This window comes from Sciurus carolinensis, chromosome 1 (genome assembly GCF_902686445.1).
Source record: "Sciurus carolinensis chromosome 1, mSciCar1.2, whole genome shotgun sequence".
Classification (NCBI taxonomy): Eukaryota; Metazoa; Chordata; class Mammalia; order Rodentia; family Sciuridae; genus Sciurus; species Sciurus carolinensis.
In genome coordinates this window covers 159,405,520-159,427,396 of record NC_062213.1, presented here as the reverse complement: position 1 = coordinate 159,427,396, position 21,877 = coordinate 159,405,520, and the positions used below count along the sequence as shown (strand labels likewise).

General features: G+C 37.1%; 2 protein-coding genes across 3 annotated transcripts in view; one reads left to right on the top strand and one right to left on the bottom strand.

Annotated features, from left to right (window-relative positions):
- The window catches only part of Tm2d1 (TM2 domain containing 1), a 42,993-nt gene extending 25,604 nt beyond the window's left edge, over window positions 1-17,389 (bottom strand). The window contains exons 1-3 of one of the 2 annotated variants that reach the window (XM_047554276.1): window positions 17,167-17,389; window positions 15,022-15,095; window positions 6,168-6,276 (exon numbers count right to left, since the gene is read on the bottom strand). In XM_047554276.1, the coding sequence (XP_047410232.1) occupies window positions 6,168-6,276; window positions 15,022-15,095; window positions 17,167-17,333 (350 nt within the window). In that variant the 5' untranslated portion in view covers window positions 17,334-17,389. The remainder of the gene's footprint in view (window positions 1-6,167; window positions 6,277-15,021; window positions 15,096-17,166) is intronic. The other variant, XM_047554271.1, reaches the window with a different exon arrangement.
- Window positions 6,831-7,303, top strand: LOC124990265 (60S ribosomal protein L36a-like). Its single transcript, XM_047560089.1, has 2 exons — window positions 6,831-6,837; window positions 6,942-7,303. The coding sequence occupies exons 1-2, from the start codon at window positions 6,831-6,833 to the stop codon at window positions 7,301-7,303; spliced, it is 369 nt and encodes a 122-aa protein (XP_047416045.1).
- Window positions 17,390-21,877: the final 4,488 nt, after the last annotated feature.

Below are 21,877 nucleotides of genomic sequence, written 5' to 3'. Positions count from 1 at the left end.
CTCTGCTTCAGGCTGCAGTTTGGCTGAGCTTGGAGCCAGAGAGTAGATTCAGGTGAAGTCAGTTTCACTTAACTAGGACGCAACTTAATAATGTAGCGGCTACTTGAGGCAAGTTCTTTTCAGGACATATCATCAAAGAACAAAAGGAAAGCTAATGCCCACAAGCATACTTAAACTTTTGTTTGTTTCACATCTGCTAATATTATATAGGCCAAATTAAGTAATGTGGCAAATCCAAAGGAGTTTGAAGGCTATGTCAATAATTCAAATAAGAATTAATAATGGCTTGACCCAAAGCAATAGCAAAAGCAATAGTGAGAAGTGATCAGATTCTGAATATATTCTGAAATACCACCAATTAGATTTCCTGATGCAGTCAATTAGGGTATGAAAAAAGAAACGAGTAAGGATAGCACTGAAGATTTAAATCTAATCAACTCGAAGGATAAAGCTAGCATTGAGTTGGGAAGGCTGAGGATGAATACATCTTGGAAAGAAAATTAGATCTCATTTTCAGATATGTGAGTTTGAGATGTGTATCAGACATCCAAGTGGAGTTGCCCAAAAAGACAGCTGGATTTACAAACCTGGAGTTATGGAACAAAGTCTAGGTTAGAGATAAAAAGAGTTACAAACATATAAGAAGCATTTAGACCTTTAAAGAAGAGTTCATTCCAATACTTCTCAAAGTATTCCATAAAATAGAAGAGGAGGGAACTCTCCCAAACTCATTCTATGAAGCCAATATTACCCTGATACCTAAACCAGACAGAGACACATCGAGGAAAGAAAATTTCACACCAATATCTTTATCCTTAATGAACATTGACGCAAAAATTCTCAACAAAATTTTAGCAAATTACATACAAAAACATATTAAAAAGATAGTGCACCATGATCAAGTGGGTTTCATCCCAGGGATGCAAGGTTGGTTCAACATCAGGAAATCAATAAATGTCATTCACCATATCAATAGACTTAAAGTCAAGAATCACATGATTATTTCAATAGATGCAGAAAAAGCATTTGATAAAATACAGCACCTCTTCATGCTCAAAACACTAGAAAAAATAGGGATAGTGGGAACATTCCTTAACATTGTAAAGGCCATCTATGCTAAGCCCATGGCTAATATCATTCTAAATGGGGAAAAACTGAAAGCATTCCCCCTAAAAACTGGAACAAGGCAGGGATGCCCTCTTTCACCACTTCTATTCAATATCGTCCTTGAAACTCTAGCCAGAGCAATTAGACAGACCAAAGAAATTAAAGGGATACGAATAGGAAAAGAACTCAAACTATCCCTGTTTGCTGATGATATGATTATATACTTAGAGGAACCAGGAAATTCCACCAGAAAACTTTTAGAACTCATAAGTGAATTCAGTAAAGTAGTGGGATATAAGATCAATGCACATAAATCTAATGCATTTTTATACATAAGTGATGAATCTTCAGAAAGAGAAATTAGGAAAACTACCCCATTCACAATAGCCTCGAAAAAAATAAAATACTTGGGAATCAATCTCACAAAAGACGTGAAAGACCTCTACAATGAGAACTACAGAACACTAAAGAAAGAAATTAAAGAAAACCTTAGAAGATGGAAAGATCTCCCATGTTCTTGGATAGGAAGAATTAATATTGTCAAAATGGCCATACTACCAAAAGTGCTATACAGATTCAATGCAATTCCAATTAAAATCCCAATGATGTACCTCACAGAAATAGAGCAAGCAATTATGAAATTCATCTGGAAGAATAAAAAACCCAGAATAGCTAAAGCAATCCTTGGCAGAAAGAGTGAAGCAGGGTGTATCGCAATACCAGATCTTCAACTCTACAACAAAGCAAAAGTAACAAAAACGGCATGGTATTGGTACCAAAATAGAAAGGTGGATCAATGGTACAGAATAGAGGACACAGACACAAACCCAAATAAATACAATTTTCTCATACTAGACAAAGGGGCCAAAATATGCAATGGAGAAAAGATAGTCTCTTCAACAAATGGTGCTGGGAAAATTGGAAATCCATATGCAACAGAATGAAATTAAACCCATATCTCTCACCATGCACAAAACTAAACTCAATATGGATTAAGGACCTCGGAATCAGACCAGAGACCTTGCATCTTATAGAAGAAAAAGTAGGTCCAGATCTTCAACATGTCGGCTTAGGACCAGACTTCCTCAACAGGACTCCCATAGCACAAGAAATAAAAACAAGAATCAATAACTGGGATAGATTCAAACTAAAAAGCTTTCTCTCAGCAAAGGAAACTATCAGCAATGCAAAGAAAGAGCCTACAGAGTGGGAGAAAATCTTTGCCAATCATACTTCAGATAGAGCGCTAATCTCCAGAATCTATAAAGAATTCAAAAAACTCTACACCAAGAATGCAAATAATCCAATCGACAAATGGGCTAAGGAAATGAACAGACACTTCACAGAAGAAGATCTACAAGCAATCAACAAACATATGGAAAAATGTTCAACATCTCTAGTAATAAGAGAAATGCAAATCAAAACCACCCTAAGATTCCATCTCACCCCAATTAGAATGGCGATTATCAAGAATACAAGCAACAACAGGTGTTGGCGAGGATGTGGGGAGAAAGGTACACTCATACATTGCTAGTGGGGCTGCAAATTAGTGCAGCCACTCTGGAAAGCAGTGTGGAGACTCCTTAGAAAACTTGGAATGGAACCACCATTTGACCCAGCTATCCCACTCCTTGGCCTATACCCAAAGGACTTAAAATCAGCATATTACAGAGATACAGCCACATCAATGTTCATAGCTGCTCAGTTCACAATAGCCAGATTGTGGAACCAACCTAGATGTCTTTCAATTGATGAATGGATAAAGAAAATGTGGTATATATATATACAATGGAATATTACTCAGCCATAAAGAATGATAAAATTATGGCATTTGCAGGCAAATGGATGAAATTGGAGAATATCATGCTAAGTGAGATAAGCCAATCTCAAAAAACCAAAAGACGAATGATATCGCTAATAAGTGGATGATGACACATAATGGGGGGGGTGGGAGGGGTTAGTGTTAGGGTTAGAGTTAGGGTTGAGGGGGCAAGAATGGAGGAAGGAAGGACTGTATAGAGGGAAAAGAGGGGTGGGAGGGGTGGGGGGGAAGGGGAAAATAACAGAATGAATCAAACAACATTACCCTATGTAAATTTATGATTACACAAATGGTATGCCTTTACACCATGTACAAACAGAGAAACAACATGTATCCCATTTGTTTACAATAAAAAAAAACTAAAAAAAAAAAAAAAAGAAGCATTTAGAGCCATAAGATTGCCGAGTATAGACAGACAAAAGAAGAGATCTGAAGACTGAGACTTGAGGCACTCCAATATTAAAGAGATCAAGGAAAAGAAAACAGAAGAGACTGAAGAGCTAATAGTGAAGAAAAAATAGAACTAGATGAGAATAGTATCTTTGAAGTAAAGTGAAAAGGTATAGTAAGGAGATCAGTGATAACTGTGCAAAATGTGGCTGGTAGACCATGTAAGATAAAAGCTGAGAATTTACTACTTAACTAAAAGGAAGTAGGTCATCAGCAAACTCAGCAAGAGCTATTTTGGTGATATGATGATGGCTAAATACAGAATAGAAGGAGATTGAGAAAAAGTGGGAGGAAAAAATTAAGTATTAAGACAAAGGGGAATAAAGAGAGAGGTATCCAGAACAACTTCAGAACCTTCCTGATAATCCTGTTTTCCTGCACTGCACTCACAATTAGGACATTTTTGTGGAAAGTTGGGAGGAGATGTTAAGTGGCTCAGAGATCTTCCTGTTCATGTGTGTAATATTACAATAATATCCAACTTTATGCAGAAGCAGTGGTACCCCATTCACACTGGAATGGTGTATCACACTAGAGGTAGAAAAATATATTAGGAGGCTTTGCAAAAACTCAGGTAGTAATCTAATGGGTAGTAGCAGCAGGAAAAAGAAGTGAACAAAACTGGTAAATATTGGGCTGGGGATATAGTTCAGTGGTAGACTGCTTGCCTGGCAAGCACAAGTCCCTGATAAGTCTCCAATATGACAAAAACGAAAAAGAAAAAGAAAACCCACAAAAAGTTGGTAAATATTAAGAAAACAGAAGTAACAGACCTAATGTGAGAAATGAGGGGGGAAAAAAGATGAAAAGGGCTGGGCCCTAATTGGCTTCAGGGAAAAACAGTCAACCTGCTCATACCCTCTTCCCCCGGCTTCCAAGTCAACCTAAATTAGATCATGGTATGAATGAGAAATAACTTTTATCGTGTTAAACTACTGAAATTTTAAAGACATTTATTACAGCAGTTAGCCTGCTCCAACTAATATAAGTGGCTACTATAACAGGTGAATGGCTTGCTAATCAATCAGTCAGACATGGTTACCAGACTTCAGTTTCTGGAGAATATAGGATGGCTGTATCTGCAATACTGAGATGGAATTTAATCAAGTATTAATATTATATATAATTTGAAAAAGAGTATGTTAACAGGAAAAGAAAAAATAAGTAAGCCAGAAAAGGAACCCCCACTAAATAGGAATTTATCAGTAATTCTATTCATAGAATAGCTGAACAGCAGCTGCCTTTTGGGTATGCATATATTAAATATGCATGTGTATTTAATATTCTGATAAAGATAATGATATATCAGGTCATCTTCGTTTTGCAACTCTTACCACTAACTCCCACTGTTCAGACTTAATGTTCATCAAGCAAATTCTATTTTAGATTTGTAGATTTTACTATGGGAGGGGAAAAATTGGTAGTAGATTTAGAGTATCTGGTTTTCTTGATGGTGATATGCCTTATCATAACAGACATCAATGTCTTGTAAACATGATTGGTGCACCTCAGCTGCACTGAGCCTAATCTACTCTGAAGACACTGAAAGACAAATCAGCACTCACTTGAAAATTAAATAACATATCTTTGTGGTGCTACTACTACATGTAATGAATCTGTAAGGTTCAAACTGAGTGGGTAGCTATTCTTTTTTTTTTTTTTTTTTTTTTTTTTTTGCGGTGCTGGGGATTGAACCCAGGGCCTTGTGCTTGCAAGGCAAGCACTCTGCCAACTGAGCTATAATCCCCAGCCCGGGTAGTTGTACTTAACAGATGATTTTCCTAGTTGTATTTTTAACCTAGATATCTTGAACTAACCCTTAATACATTATTTGTTGTTTGTAATGTTTTAGGAAGAAATATTAATCTGTAATTTAAATATTGACTACATACTTAAGTACTTTGGAAATAATTCCTTTAAACGATTTTTACTTTGCTAATGAGAAATTCTGAAGCCCAAGAAGATTAAATGATTGGCTTAGGATTACACAGCAAGAAGAATCAAAACCTTCTAACTCAATGAAGTAGGGTCGAAAGAGAAAAGAAAAAAGGATTCTAAGCTCAAAGGATTTTGAAAGAAGTTGTAGAAAGAGCAAAACAGTGGTTATTTCTTGATACAATTATAAATAGGTACCATCAAATAAAATGCAACCATATATAGTTATAAGGTAAAAATAAATCATGATTTTAGTACAAAGCAAGAATAAAAGAACAGGATGTAAGTTTTACTGTAATAAATTAAAAAATCAAGCATAACTGTCTTTTAAACAGAACATTTCTTTAAAAAAAAAAAAAAAAAAGCCATTTTTCTTACTATTCCAAACTGACAACTTTGAATTGTTTAACATTACCACTCATACCCATATCCATTACAAAGAATTAGTCATGTTTCAAACTGCCCTTAATGTGGGAATGAGTAACAACCATTAGTGTTTTTCTGATATGGTATATAATACCTATTTGTATTCTAGAAATCTCCCAAATTCTGAAAACAGTATTTTTTATAATTCATTTCATAGTTCACTTGATAAACTTACTGTCCTTAACCAACAAGGCATGAGACTGTTTATTATTTTTACTTATTCCACACAGTGAATTCAGCTATTCTTGGTTGGTGAATTACACTTAGAAAAACATATGTATACTTAAAAAACAGAGGTTTTGAGGCAAGCAAGAACATAACCATTATATCTGCAGGATTTCCCCACAAATTAACTCTTTATTCCATGATATCAAGATATGACACAGGCAAGTAATATGAAGTTTTAGGTGTCAGGAATGGTACTTACACATTTCGGCAAGATATGGGCTTGTGAAAACCAACTTCATTTCCAGTAAAATGTGTTTCATTGCCACTGAAATCCTTACAAGTTATATTGGGTGCTGGAAAACATGAAACTAAAGGCAGAAAAAGTCAAGAAACCATTATTTCTTTTTCTGTAGAAAAGGTATGTAATATTTTCCCCTAATACTGGCAAAGAACACAAGAAAATACAACTACCTTTCAATGTAACATCTGACAAGAGGGTTTAATTTAGATAGGAAATGCTACCAAAAAAAAAAAAAAAAATACAATGATAGAGTGGTCTCAACACAAACATGAAGAACTGCCAGTGTTAAGCACAGCCCACCTAGTTCAATTTCTTGCATCTAACAAAAGATAACAAAGGAATAACTGCATAGTACTACTTGCCCTTTACTTCATCTCCAGGATAAAGAGTATTTCTTGAAGTTTTATTGGTAATTCATTTGGTAATTTATCTATCAAATTATTTTAACATAATCTGGGTTTCAATATCCAATTTATATAAACTATTATAGATAATGGCTGCCATAAATTAAAACTCTTTATTTATTCTCTATGTAATAATTTCAACTCGTAGGAATTGATGTATTGTACTATTTCAGTATTTAGCAATTTTAATCTATACACATACTCCACATGACATAATATGAGAAGTAACACTGTCTGCTAGACACAACCAGATACTATGCATTATTCAAGTTCCCATATTTTGACAATTTTAGTTTTTAAAGATATTTAATCATACTTCCGTTTCCAGCCCTACTTCTTTCTTTCCTTGCCCATAATGCTCTTGCAAATGTGGTGAATGTCGCCAAGACCTGCCAGACATTCTGTAAGAAGTGTGGCAAACACCAATCCCACAAAGAAACACAGTACAAGAAGGGCAAGGATTCTCTGTATGCACAGGGAAAGTGGCGTTATGACAGGAAACAGAGCTGGTATGGTGGACAGACTAAGCCAATTTTCAGGAAAAAGGCAAAAACTACAAAGAAGATTGTGCTGAGGCTTGAGTGTGTTGAGCCCAACTGCAGATCTAAGAGAATGCTGGCTATTAAGAGATGCAAGCATTTTGAAGTGGGAGTAGAGAAGAAGAGAAAGGGCCAAGTGATCCAGTTGTAAGTTTCACTGTTTTGTTATGAAGATAATAAAATATTGAGGCTATCTTCACTTAAAAAAAATATTTAATCATTCCTATTGGCTGCTTTATATTAATATGAGAAAAAAATGAAAGAGAAATGGCTAACACTCCAGGCTTGGAACCTCAGGAAAGTAGGGAAGAAGTACCAGAATGAAGAGAAAACCATACTGTTACAGTGATTCTACAGCAGTTTGACAGAAGTATGAGCTACTTATTTTAAGGATGAAAACCATACACTTAAGAGGAAAAGGATAAGTTGTTACTCTAAGTACACACAAAAATGACATAATAAAATTTAAAAACAAACAAACAAAAAACCTGGAACTGATTTGTTTGAATTGATAAGAGAATTCCAAAGAGCAGGACTTAGAACTGGACAAATCTGGGTCTAAGTCCAAACTATCATTTAACTAGTGTGTTCCTTAGGGCAAGTTACAAAATCTCTCTGAATCTTGCTTCCCATTTGTGAAATGGAGATAATATCATTTGTAATACTCTTATGTCTGTATTAAAGGCATGTGGTACATAAAGCATGGAGCATGGTTACAGAAAGGGTTCAAAAAGTGTTAGATTTCCCACTCTAGGAAATCAGAGAAATTCAAGGCTAAGAAGGCTAACAAAGAATGACACAAACATGAAGATGTGAGTAGCTATAAAATTAATGTAAGACTTTGTGATATGAAATTAATCATTTCAAAAGAAGCCTACAACCCTAAAATTTATTCCTTTTTAAATAATTTATCATTTTATTTCATCTGTATAAAAAAGAAAAACCTGTAAGTCAGAAAAGGTCCTGGGGTGTAGGTCAGTCACAGAGCACATGCTTAGCCCTGAACTCCATCACCAGTGCACTTGTACCTGCACACACACAAAATAAAACAAAACAAAAAGGCAGAACTAGTAGTAAGTTCTTTATCCTTCGAAAAACAAGAAAACTGAGTTTTCAAGAAATTTCCTCATAAGTAGGTAATATTCTATAAGTACAGACTAACACTCCTTAAAAGCAATGCTGTTTTCCATTATAACATAATTTCATGCTAATACTGATTTCAGCAAGAAGACAAGATTAAAGAAACCAGTTACCAATGAATGTTAACCAGTGGATAAAATGAAGCAATATGCTACAAGCTGAAAACCACATAATTTCAGGTGTCTTGCAAAAAGGTTTAGTTCTAGCCACTACCTAGAATTTAAATGGCATAAGTTCAAGCCAATATTTTTGGTTATAAAAAGCAACACTGCGGCTTGGTAGAGTGCTCGCCCAGTGTGCCTGAGATCCTAGGTTTGATCTCTAGTACAGAAGAAAAAGAAAAAAATCAACACTGGGCTGGACTGGACATATAGTTCAAGTGGTAGAGTGCTTGCCTTGCATGCATGAGATCCTGGGTTCAATCCACAGCACAACAAAATCAAATGAGAGAGAGCTCTGAGTCACTGACACTTTGCAAAACTGTCTGCCCTGTAGGGTCTGAGGAGTGCATCATGTCCCTAATTGCTATCCCCAGAAGTATCCTTGAAACTATACTCTCTCCAAGAGGGAGTTCCCTAAGCTTCATGAATCCAGCTACTTTCACAAAAACCCAAAGGACACCACTGCCCTTAGATCTCATGATGAGGAAATTAGAGCTAAACAGTGATGGGCAGCTAGATTTCTAAGAAATTCTTAATCTTATTGATAGTTTGGCTGTGGTTTACCATGTCTCCTTTATCAAGCATACCCAGTCCCATAAACATATCTAAGTCTCACATGGGCTCAGTATCCAAACCCACCCCTTTTCTTCACAGCTATCAGTTATCACTTCCTCCTCCCACCAACACCTACCTACCCTGATCCTAGCACACTATGCTGGCTGGCTATTTATTTATTTATTTATTTATTTATTTATTTATTTATTGGGGCAGGGGTATGGTGTTGAGAATCAAACTCAAGGCCTCACCAGTCCAACAATCTCTTTTTATGAAACATACAAACACAAGGAAATGCTAAGTTAGAAATAATTTATCAATGAAGTCTTCCCTGTTGTGGTCCATAAAATTAAAAAGTCAGACTGGGGGGCTGGGGTTGTAGCTCAGTGGCAGAGCACTTGCCTAGCATGTGAGACACTGGGTTCGAGCCTTACCACCACACTAAAAATAAATAAAATAAAGGTATTCTGTCCATCTACAACTACCAAAAAAAAAAAAAAAGTCAAACTGGATGTGATTTTTTTGTGGGGGGGGGGTGGATACTGGGGATTGAACTCAGCTTAAATGCGAGCCACATTCCCAGGCCTTTTTACGTTTTTTTTTTTTTTTTTTTGTTCTAATTAGTTATACATGACAGTAGAATGCATTTTGACACATTGTACACCAGTATGTTTTATTTTGAGACAGGGTCTTATCAAGTTTCTTAGGGCCTTGCTGAATTGCTGAGACTGGCTTTGAACTTGTGATCCTCCTGTCTCAGTCTTCCAAGTTGCTGGGATTACAGGTTTGTACCAGCACACCAGCTAATGGATGTGATTTCTATAACAAGTTATACTGTATAATGACCAGCTATAATTAAATGTGCCAATCTAGAATTCAAGTCAAAACAAAAGCTAGAGACAAAGGTGACAAAAGTCAAAACATCCCCATATTTCCAGCATTAAAAAAAACAGTTCTCCTCAAGGAGTTTAAGTTGGAAAACCACCATTTTGCTATTATCATGGTAAAGAATGTTTGGGGTCCAGAATCATCAATAGATGATAAATCTAGGGGCAATTTTTGAAGATGAATAGGATATTTGCACATTGTTTTCCCCAGTACTAGGGACTGAACCCAGGTTCTCATGCATGCTAGGTAAAAGCTCTACCAATGAGCTACATCCCCAGTCCTTTTTTATTTTTATTTTGAGATGGGGTATCACCAAGTCCAGGCTGCCTTCCAACTTGCAACCCTCCTACTTCAACCTACCAAGTAACTAGAATTAGAACCAGCTGCATGGCTCTAATAATGAGTCTCCCCACAGAAACATTAACTAAACAGTAGAAAAATCTGAATGCTCAACAATTCACATCTCCAATGAGAGACGGATATCATGTGTCCCCAAATGTGAGATTCTGAGGACTCCATAGGTGATATCATCCAGCACCTAAGTAATTTTCCAGCCTGGAATGTATAACATAACTCTAATCACAAGGAAATATCAAATAATCTCAAAAGAGGAAATAAAGGGGGCTCGGCAGGTTGGCTTACACCTGTAATCCCAGAAACTTGGAGGCTGAAGCAAATAATTCCAAGTTTGAGACCAGCCTCAGCAACTTAGCAAGGTACTAAGCAACTCAGCAGCAAGAACCTGTCTCAAAAAATAAAAGGGCTAGGGATATGGTTCAATAGTAAAACGTAACTGGGTTCAATCCCTGGTACCCAAAAAATAAAAAAATAAAGGAGTCTGTACTCATTAAACATGTCAGTGTCATAAATGACAAAGCTGTGAAAAGGTTCCAATTTAAACAAAACTATATGCAAAATATGATTTGAGATCCTGTACTGGGGAAAATACTATTCAGGCATTTGAGTCATTTAAAAAAAAGAATATGGATTAAAGCATGACTATCAGTAAATTTTGTGAATTTTATAACTGAACTATATTTATGTTAAAAGAACATCTTTATTCTTAAAAAAAAAATACAGAAGTATATAGGGCAAATATTCCAGAAGAGGGAGAGAACGAGATGAGTGTGAGAGTGTGTGAGAATGAGTGAGAGTATTCACAAACACACAAAGATAAAGCAAGAGTGGTAATGTGTTAACAACTGGTGAACTGGGGTACATGGTATAAGTATTCTTACTCTTGTAACTTTCCCATAAGTTTGAAATTACCTCCAAATAAAAAGTTTAAAAGTAATACACTCTTTGCAAAACTAATTTATGCTGTTAGAAGCTAAGATAGCATACATACTAGTTACCCATTAAGTAAGAATTAAGAGAGTATAAGGGGGACTTCTGGCTTGTTATGTTCTTTCTTAATCTGGAAGCATTCACAGGTGTGTTCAGTGTGTGACAATCATTTGAATTACACTTATATATAATTGCCTGTAAATATACCTCAATACAAATTTCAGAAAATAAAAAAGACCCTACCAAACAATCACAGCAAAGTTTTCTGAAGGTGGAGTCTTCAGTAATAGGAATTACATTTCAGTAATAGGAATATTGAAAATTTCCTGATATATGTCTATATAATCTAGACAGACTACTTGAAGATAGGGATTATGCCTATTTATATCATCTATGCCCCCAAGTAGATGCCTACCAGTAATAATTTCTCAATTAACAAATGTAAATAAATAAATAAATCCTCCATAAATATTCTGTATTATAAACTGATTTTTAATTAATGTAGCAATTTACTTAATTAAAATAAAGTTACTTATTCATTATAAATATTTTCTCAAAAACAAATGTGCTTGTTAAATGACTTTGGGCTAATAAGGAACCATTTAATATAACAATTTATTGTCATGGAGGAAACTCCTTTGTCTTTTGGCCCAATTCCTAACCACTAATTGCAAACTCCCTTCTCTAAAGCATTGTTCACATTCATTCCATTGTACAGTTTAAGGAAAGTAAATACAGCTTGAGGATTCTTTAATAGTCCTTCATATGCTTACTGAAAAAAATAAAGTAATTTTGGCTGGAGGAATAAGAGACCATTTAACCCACATTTTTACATCTCTAATTTTTCTCCTGATAATCAGTTCTACGTTAGGACCAAAATTCAAGTTCCAAGGGTCTTTCTTTTTCCATGGATAGTGCTTCATTTATTTGTACTTAAAAAATAGCACTGGCCTATAATCCCAGCAACTAAGGAGGCTGAAGCTAGAACACCACAAGTTTGAGACCAGTCTCAGTAACTAAAGAGAGACCCTCAGCAACTTAACAAGACCCTGTCTCAAAATAAAAAATAAAAGAGCTGGGATATAGCTCAGTAGTGAAGCACCCCTGGGTTCAATTACTACTACACTAACACACACACACACACAAAAACTCAGTTCTGACCAGGCATAGTAGCACATACCTGAAATCCCAGCTACTTGGAAGTCTGAGGCAGGAGGAAGGCCAGCCTGGGCAATTTAGTGAGACCCGTCTCAAAATTTTAAAAAATAAAAAGAGCTGGGGATATAGCAGCTCAGTGATAGAACACTTGTCTGGCATGCATAAGGTTCTGGATACCAATCCCAATACCACCAAACAAAACAATTCTTAGGTACAAAACAAGCTGATTTTTGTTTTCAAAGGTTAAACACAACAGGTTAAAAAATTAAGAGCTAAAGCATGGATTACATGGAATGTTTTCCCCCAGTACTTAAGTGAACAAACATGACACAATGAAGATATCAAACACACATGAAGAGAGCACGAAATAGTAAAAGAGACCATAGAGACCACTCCACACAGCTCTGACCCAGCACATGCTGGGTGCTAGAAAGCCCGTATCCAAATCTGGGTACAAAAGCAAATTATTGCTAAAACTCATGGGTGCTCAATGTGTAGAAAATTCACTCACATGTTAACATGCCAATAAAATTCAGCTGCAAAGTAAACCCTACATTGCAGCTAAACTACAAAGCTGAGTTATTAAACTCTAGACAACCAATGGAAAAATCACAAGGTAAATGCTGTGACCCATCAGTGCCCAGCACCACTTCTGTTCCTACAGTAGCCATGGGTACTGTGGTAGCTCAGAGCAGAAGGCACAGGATGCAAAGGCAGCACTGCTTGGCCTAAAGTCAAAAGACCAGAGACCAATGCCTTCACCCAAGCCATGATGCAGTAAAGGGACCCTCACGTTCTGCCACAAGGAAGCAGACTTTCAGGGTCATTTGACATACTCTCTGAGCAAGATTTAGATCAGATTTACCATGGCTACCCACTAGCTTGTGTGTTTGAAAAAGGACAATTAGGAAAAAAAACAAAAACTCTTATGGATCGGTGCAGACTCAAGTGTTAGACTGGGATGGAAGAACCTACCCCAGCTCTTGGTTCAACATCTTTGAACCAAGCATAAATTATGCATTAATACAGAGAAGATTCATGACTCACATTTGTCTCAAAACTTTTTTCTTCTTTTTGAAACATGGTAATGATTTAAAGTTCTTTATTAATGGGGGGTGGGGGGTGGGGATGGATTACTGGGGACTGAACCCAGGGGTGGTTTACCACTGAGCCCCATCCCTAACCCTTTTTGAGACCAGGTCTGACTCAGTTGCTGAAGCTGGCCTCAAATTTGTAATTCTCCTGCCTTAGTCTCCTGAGTCACTGGGATTACATGTGTGCACCCATTAGAGCACATGGCTAAAGTCTTTTAATAATCTTTAAAAGTCATTTAATTTTTAATTTAGAACATTTTATATATGTTCCCAGATTTAGTTGGGCAAATGGACTTAGATTTTACATACTTTATTCTCTTCAAATAAAAGTCTTATTTGAAAAGCCTTCCTTTTATTTTCCTGCACCTCCCACTTTCATTATCTATAAGTACTTCTTGATAAACCATGACCAATCCCATAATACCTCCAAATTTTTCTATAGTAAAATTTCACCATTTCAGCATAGTTGCAAAAAGTCAATAATGAAGGTTTGTTTGTTTTTTTAATAATAAAAGTTTAACACAACTTACCTTTTTTTTGGTACTGGGATTGAACCCAGGGGTACTCAACCACTGAGCTACATCCCCAGAACTTTTTTTTTTTTTGAGACATGTTCTCCCTAAGTTGCTTAGGGCCTTACTAAGTTGCTGAAGCTAGTCTCAAACTTGCAATTCTCCTGCCTCACCCTCAGGAGTTGATGAGATTACAGGCATGCTCCACAGCATCGAGCTACCATTTACTTTCAAGTAGCTCTTTTAACTAGAATTGGGCTAATAATGTGACAAAATTTAGAGACATAAAAATCTTTAGAAGAAAAGACTAAACAGGGAGGAAGTTATTATATTTTATCAGGCATTATACATATTTAGAATAGAAGCTCCCCAAAATCATTATTTTTTGGACCCATTATCAAAATACCTCTCTGAGAAAATATTAATGCATACTTAGGATTTACTTAAGTATATGTGGAAAGGTACATAATGTGACATAGTTTCTCACTATACTAACAGTCTCATTTCATATTTTTTTAGTAATTGAATACTCTAACTAAAGAAGTATCTTTGAATAATATATCTTAGGAAATAAAAGACTATAAATATTTAAGGAGATGTTTACCCTGATTTAAACATTACACAATGTATACATATATTGAAACATCACATGATACCCCATAAATACATACAATTTTTGGTTTTATATATCAATTAAAAATAAATAAGAAGAAAATTAGGCAGCTCTATAAACTGATTCCAAAAGTTTAAAATATATAAATACAAAACTTCCAGTTTATATAATTAGGGGAGTAAGATTCTTTTCTAATTTAAATATTCGGGAGTACAGCTTGGTCGTACAACACATGCTTAGCATATGTAAGGTCCTGGGTTCAATCTCCAGCATCAAAATAAATAATCAATAAATTAAATGTTGACAACCCCTAACCAGATCTTCAAATTTAAGCTCTTCTGAAAACTGAATAATAAAGTATAACTTAAGAAAAAACACATTTATTACCTTTAGTAGTTATATACTGATCTATGAAATAGTGTTTTAAAAATTAAATAAAGACATGATTCTGGAAGTCTTACCATGAGCTGTGTAGTTTGTACAATTAACTGGTTCTTGTGTAGCATCATTTATTTGGGGATCTTTACAAATATATGTAAAAAAAAAAAGTTAAGGAAACAAGAACTATCCAACATAACACCACATTTAAAAAAGAGGTTGCTGGTTTATCCAAGTCAACTAGCACAGATTTAAACATACTTCTAGTATAATATCTAAATGATACCTGAATGTTAACTTATTACAGGCAAAGTATATAAATTAAACGTATGTATTTAAAGTTCTAGCAGAGGGCTGGGGTAGTGGCTCAGTGACAGAGCACTTGCCTAGCATGTGTGAGGCACTGGGTTCGATTCTCAGCACCACATATAAATAAAATAAAGGTACATCAACACTAAAAATAAAGTTCTAGCAGAGGATTTCATCCTTAAAGAACATCAGCCAGGATCTAAACACAAAGCAAAAATTAAAATAAGAATTTTACTAAGTTACTGTTAAGCAGGTTTCTGGTTAACAAATGCAGAGATTTGGATTGAACTAATTTGCAGAGCCCCCACTATTACTATACACTTAATTTCATCTAACACAAAGCTGTGAGGTAGGTATTATCCCCTCATCACACAAGCAAAAACTGAAGCTCAAAGTTTGAGTGGCTTATGCAGTCATATAAATTATAGGTGATAAATCAGGTTTCCTTATTTAAAGTCCATCAGACTGCAGAAAGATGAGTGTTTTCTACATGATCACTCCAGTAGAATTTTAAGTTTTTGAAGAGTATAACAACCAAAGATGTTCAAAAAGAGAGACTGGTGGTTTTGTCTCCTATTTTATTCTGACATTATAACAGGGGTGAGAATAGTATTCACAAAATGTCTCTAGAGTCCCTTTAAGACTTTTTAAATTTCTATTGGAAATTTTATACCAGGAATAAAAGTGATTTTCCAGTGGTCATTACCTCATAGTCCTACAGGCTCATTCTCCCCAGGGTTCAACTTTGATACTGCCCAATTATTTTCTTAGAATCACTCCCATATTGCTTCCAATAATAAAACTCAACTTACTATGTCAGGGATTCTCAAAGTCCAAGCATAATGGTATTCAGCAAGTTAGACCAATCTGAGAAAAATCTAATAATGGCTGTCTCTCCTCAAGGCACATAAAGTCACCAGATTTTTCTTAATTTCAAGAGCTTCTCTTACAGAATCTTTCTTATACAGGTTGAGGATCCCTTACACAAAATGCTTGAGGTGTCATGTAGGTTGCTCAAAAAATTTTGGATTTTGGAGCATTTAGTAATTTTGGGGTTTTTGTTGTTGTTTGGTTTGGTTTGGTTTAGAGATATTCAACTTATATCTCTACCTTCTATTATTAGTTTTCCTGTTCCAAAATTTGTCTAGAACAATATCTAATTTTGTACAAAAGTAACTATTCTAAGCACAACTCCATTTCATCTTGTTCTTTTGACACAAATTATTAGGTGAGGTGATTCCCTTGATCCTAGTTTGACCTGTTTCCTCACCTGTAAATAAATAGCTAACACATACCATTGCCTATTATACCAGGCACTCTTCACACTTGTACTAATTAAATATCACAACAGCCCCTTAAATTGGTGCTCTTGTCATTCATATTTTTACATGAGAAAACGTAAGGTTCAAAATAATTTGCCCAAGGATACAAAGAGGAGGTCGAATTCATCTGGCAGTTTAGTATTTCAGGATAACGTAAGGTATTATAAGTAAAATTAATTGTAAAAGGGCAACCTACTTTGGTCGGAGGGAGCACTAGTAATTACTTCTCTCCCTCGACGTTGGTTAACTTTTCCAGGGTAGAGTTTGTGAATACTTATATTCCTACTGCCTAGAACAGGGCCTGGCATACCTTAGGATCTATATATTTAACAAGTAAGCACACCAATTAAAAAAGAAAGCAAAAAAAAAAAAAAATGGATGAGATTAGGAAGCACCAACCATTAGTAAAATCCTAGGGAAAGCACACGGGCTGGCCTCTACCCTTCCGATCCCCAAATCCCCCTAGTCTACCGGGGTCCCTCGTCCTTAGAGACCACGGGTCATCGTTTCCTTCAGTGGAGCCCTAGCCGGTGCTGAAAGCCGCCACTCGCAATCTACCTCGCCTCCATGGGAAGAGGAGCTCGCCACAGAGGATATTGTCCCACTTTGAGGTCCTCGCACTTCAGCGTCTCGTCGCCCCCAGCGGCGGAGGTAGCGGCAGCCCCCCAGGGTCCCGTGGTGGCTGCCACAAGCCACAGGACTCCGAGAAGCTGGGCGGCCACGGCCTCCGGAGAAACAGGCCCGGAGGGCCAGGCGGCCGCCATAGTGGGGACCGGCTGTTCCCCCAGACTTCCGGTTCCGCCTGTGTGAGACGCGGGAGGGAGAGGGCGGAGTCAGGGCCAGAGGCTCTTAAAGGGACCGCGCAGCGGCTAGGGGCCGCTCATCACCTAGCGGGTTCTCCTTGCTGGGGCTCCGCAGGATCACTTGAGAGAGTGTTTTTTAAAATGCAAGTCCAGAGTTCCCCTTCCGGATAGAGTTCACCTTTCCCCGCCCCCGACCCGAACCCTGGGAGCAGGAGAGGCTCACTGGGGGAAAGTGCTTCCTTGTCCCGCGCCACCCTTGAGTTAACCCTGCCGTGGCATTTCTATGCTCCAAAACTGCAAGTTAAGCGCTTTCCGTACATCATCTTCAGGAGTCCTAATAGGATTTAGACTTGCCAATAAAGGGCTAGGCCTGAAGACGCTGAAAGCTCGTTTACCTTAGTTACTTAATTATTGATTTGGCAGGGGGAATTGATGTTTTTAGGATTTCGGAATCTGTATTCTTACTAATTACGATATCATGGTCTCCCTGTTACCTCTGAAAGATTTGTGGAAGGCTGCCTTGGATTCTGTGTCACAGTGATTAGATTTTTTTGTTTGTTTTTGGTACAGGAGATTGAACTCAGGGGCACTTAACCACTGAGCCACATCCCCAGCCCTATTTTGTATTTTATTTAGAGATAGGGTCTCACTGAGTTGCTTGGGGCCTCTCTAAATTGCTGAGGCTGGGTTTGAATTTGAGATCCTCATGCCTCCGCCTCACAAACTGCTGGGATTACAAGCTTGCGCTACCCCTATAACTAGGCTTTTTAATAGTGAAAAATAAAGGGGAATTTTTAAGAGGGTAGGGATCCATAAAAAAAGGAGAACAAGATGTTTAAAACTACAAGTTTTTTTAAAAAGTTGAATGTTTTTGTTTTTTCCCTCCATCACTTCTACATTTCTTTTTTCTTTTTTTTTTTTTTTTAATTCTGTATTGGGAAAATTTTATAATTAAAAATTTAGTGAAAAATTTAATCTTTCTTGTCTAAACATCTAAGAACATTTGAATTTGAGTGGTGCCTCTTCATCCACATCAGCAAGTTTGTAAGAAAAACTGTGCACTGGTTCTCCAACTTTAGCATCAGAATCACGGAGAGTATACTGTTAAAACAGGTTGATGAACCCTGCCAGCAGTTTCTGATTCAGAAGTTCTAGGGTGGGGTTTTGCATTTCTGAAGGGTTCCCAGAAACCCAGGGTGCAGATATAGCTGACCCAGGGACTGAACTTTGAAAACATTGGTAAAATGTATTTATGAGAAGTATCATTTTGGATTATGGGCTGGAGGATGTGAAACTATTTCAAGTAATAAGAGTTTTAAATACATTTTTCTCAGTAAACAAGTTTGTTAGCTTTAATGGCCTGCTTTTAACTTAAACATTCATGCATAATTAACTTATGCATAATTAATTTATGCTTTTTAAAACCCAGTGCAGTGAAGCAAGCCTGTAATCCCAACAGCTCAAGAGACTGAGACAAGAGGATTGCAAGTTTGAGGCCAGCCTCAAATTTAGGGAGCCTGTAAGCAACCTAGTGAGACCCTGTCTTGAAATTAAAAATATAAAAGGCCGTGGATGTGACTCAGTGTAAAGCACCTCTAGGTTCAATCCCAAGTTTAAAAAAAAAAAAAAGTCAGGTTTAAATGATAGGAAATTTGAAATTTACTATACTAGTTCAATTTTAAGCTTCCTTTGTTGAGTGAACTTTTTCTTTCTTCCTCCTTCCTTCAACTTTTTCTTTCCCCTTTCTCTCTTTTCCCACCCAAAAAATAAAATGTTTATTTATCATTTCCTATATACCCAGCCTTAGGCTAGGCTAGGCCCTAGGAATTCTAAAAAGCACTTACGTTTGGTAGGGGAAAAGATATCTAAAATACTATTTGAGGGCTGGGGTTGTAGCTCAGTGGTAGAGCACTTGCCAGCATTTGTGAAACCCTGGGTTTGATTCTAGCACCACGTATAAATAAGTAAAATAAAGGTCCACTGACAACTAAAAAAAATTTTTTTAAAATACTATTTGATAAATGTTACAGTAGAAACACCTGGATGGGCACAGTGGCACATGCCTATAATCCCTGTAATCCCAGCTAGTCAGGAGGCTGAGGCAAGAGGATCACCAGTTCAAGCTCAGTTTGGACAAAAGAGCAAGACCCCATGTCAAAATAAAATGAAAAGGGAAAAGGGTATAGCTCAGTGGTAAAGTGCTTGTCAACGTGCAGCAGGCCTTGGGTTTAATCCTTAATACTGTTAGGGGACAAACAGATGAGGATGATGGGAACATGAAGGAATATCATGACCCAGAACACCAACAGGCTTGCCTCCCACTTCAAATTGATAAGCATAATATGAAATCATCGTCCTATGAATATGAAGACCCAAAAGGACAAAGAGAACAAGTAAGGCAAATTGTAAATTAAATAGTTACCAAGAAGTTCGTATCCTCCATTTTGAGTGATACCATAATATCCTCCATTCTCTCCACCATGAGAGAGGCTCAGCACAGACAAACCAGGAGTTGTTACTAGAAAAGCATTTAAGGGCTTCACGGTCTCCCAGAATGACAAGTCACATGGTGAGGGTGAATAGTCCAGAGATTTGAACCTTTTTCATGACCACCCATGAAGAAGGAGAGAAGTTTTAACCATGTTGGTAAGGTTAAGTCCAGAGGTCATGGAAGCAGGGGCGGGAATTGCTAGCCTCTAGAGGCTACAGGATGGGGGAGATGTCCCCTAGCCAGAGACAGTTTCCTCAGCACAGATGCCTATATTCTGTTCTCTTTCATTTGTTCATTTATTTATTTATTTGTTCAGAGGGAAGCCTCAGCCTCAAAAGTAATACCAGGGGATGACCTAACCACAGTAGAAAAAAAAAAGGAGATGCCTGAGAACTTTCTGAATCCAAACCGGGACTGATTTCCAATGGAGAGAATAGAAATGTGGTCTCCAGAGGGAAACATAAATTATAAAACCAGACTTTAAGAGACTGGTTTTACAAAACAGAGGTGGGGAGGGAATGATCAAAAGTGCTCTATGGGGCTAGGGTTGTGGCTTAGTGATAGAACACTTGCCTAAAACGTGTGAGGCACTGGGTTCGATCCTCAGCACCACGTAAAAAATAAATAAATAAAATAAAGATATTGTGTCCACCTACAACTAAAGTTATTTTTTAAGTAAGTGCTCTATGTATGAGTTTCTGCCTCCTATGATTAAAATGGCAGCTTTCCCTGCTCTTTACCAGCCTGATACAATCTAAAATGTAAACCACATGAATAGGTGCCCAAATCAGTTTGAGACCAAAGGGGGGAAAAATGTCACTTTTAAATCCAAGCTGCTATGGGACATAAATGGTTGTTTTATCTGTTCTTGAATTCTGGAATTCTGCAAAGTTCCTGCCTAATGCTAGAGAACAGGAGACACAGATGGAGGGCATCTGCAAAGCTAGACCTTTTAGGGACACTTAAGAGTTCTGCATTCAGCCTTGGGACAATACACTGCCCCAAGATGCAGGGGTCAGCTCTACAATCAGGGGATGCACTAAGGGAGTTTGATGGGTCAGTTCTGTAAGAGAGCCTGACAGACCCAGGATATAGAGGGATTCCCTACTTCCTGGAGTATTTTTAATTCTCTCCAGTTGGGCATTAGGAAGGAAAATGGGAAGAGACCTTAAGTACAAGTCTTCTTTACCTTGAGAACCTTTACCTGAGGAATGTGGCATGTCCTTCCTTTTAGGCCAGGCAGGGCTGCAGGTAATTGCTTCTTGGAAAAGAAAGCATGTGGAAGTCAACAAAGTGGGTCCATTTTATAGAATTATTCTCTTAACCTTGTATTCCTACCATCCTCATCTGTCTGTCCCTAATAGTACCACACATCTACAAAATAAATCAAAATAAAAAAACACCTACTAATTAATGTAGTGGGACATGGAGGTTTTTGTTGTTGTTCTGAGACAGAGTCTTACTGTGTTTCCCAGGCTGGCCTTGAACTCCTGGGCTCATGCAATCCTCTTGCCTCAGCCTCTGTTGTAGCTGGGACTACAGATTCTGTGCATCCCAAAAGGGCCTTACCACATGTTAAGTGCCTGCTCTACCACTGAGCTATACCCCCAACCTTAGGACATGGAGCTTGATTAAGATATTTCCCAAAACACAGTATTTGAAGGCTGAGGGTGTAGCTCAGTAGTAGAGTACTTATCTAGCATGCTTGAGGTACTGGGTTTGAACCCTAGCACAAAGAAAAATCCAACAAATTTGAACTTCAAATACCATATTTTGTCATTAGGATCATTCCAATTTTATTGTATGTGCTGCCAAAGAAAGCACATTTGCCTCAGAATAATTAAAAATCCAGGCCAAACTGAATCATCAGAGATATATCTTTTTTTTTTTTTTTTTTTAAAGTACTGGGTATTGAACCCAAGTATGCTTAATCACTGAGTTACACCCCAGACCCTTTTATTTTTTATTTTGAGACAGGGTTTCCCAAAGTTGCTTAGGGTCTCCTAAGTTGCTG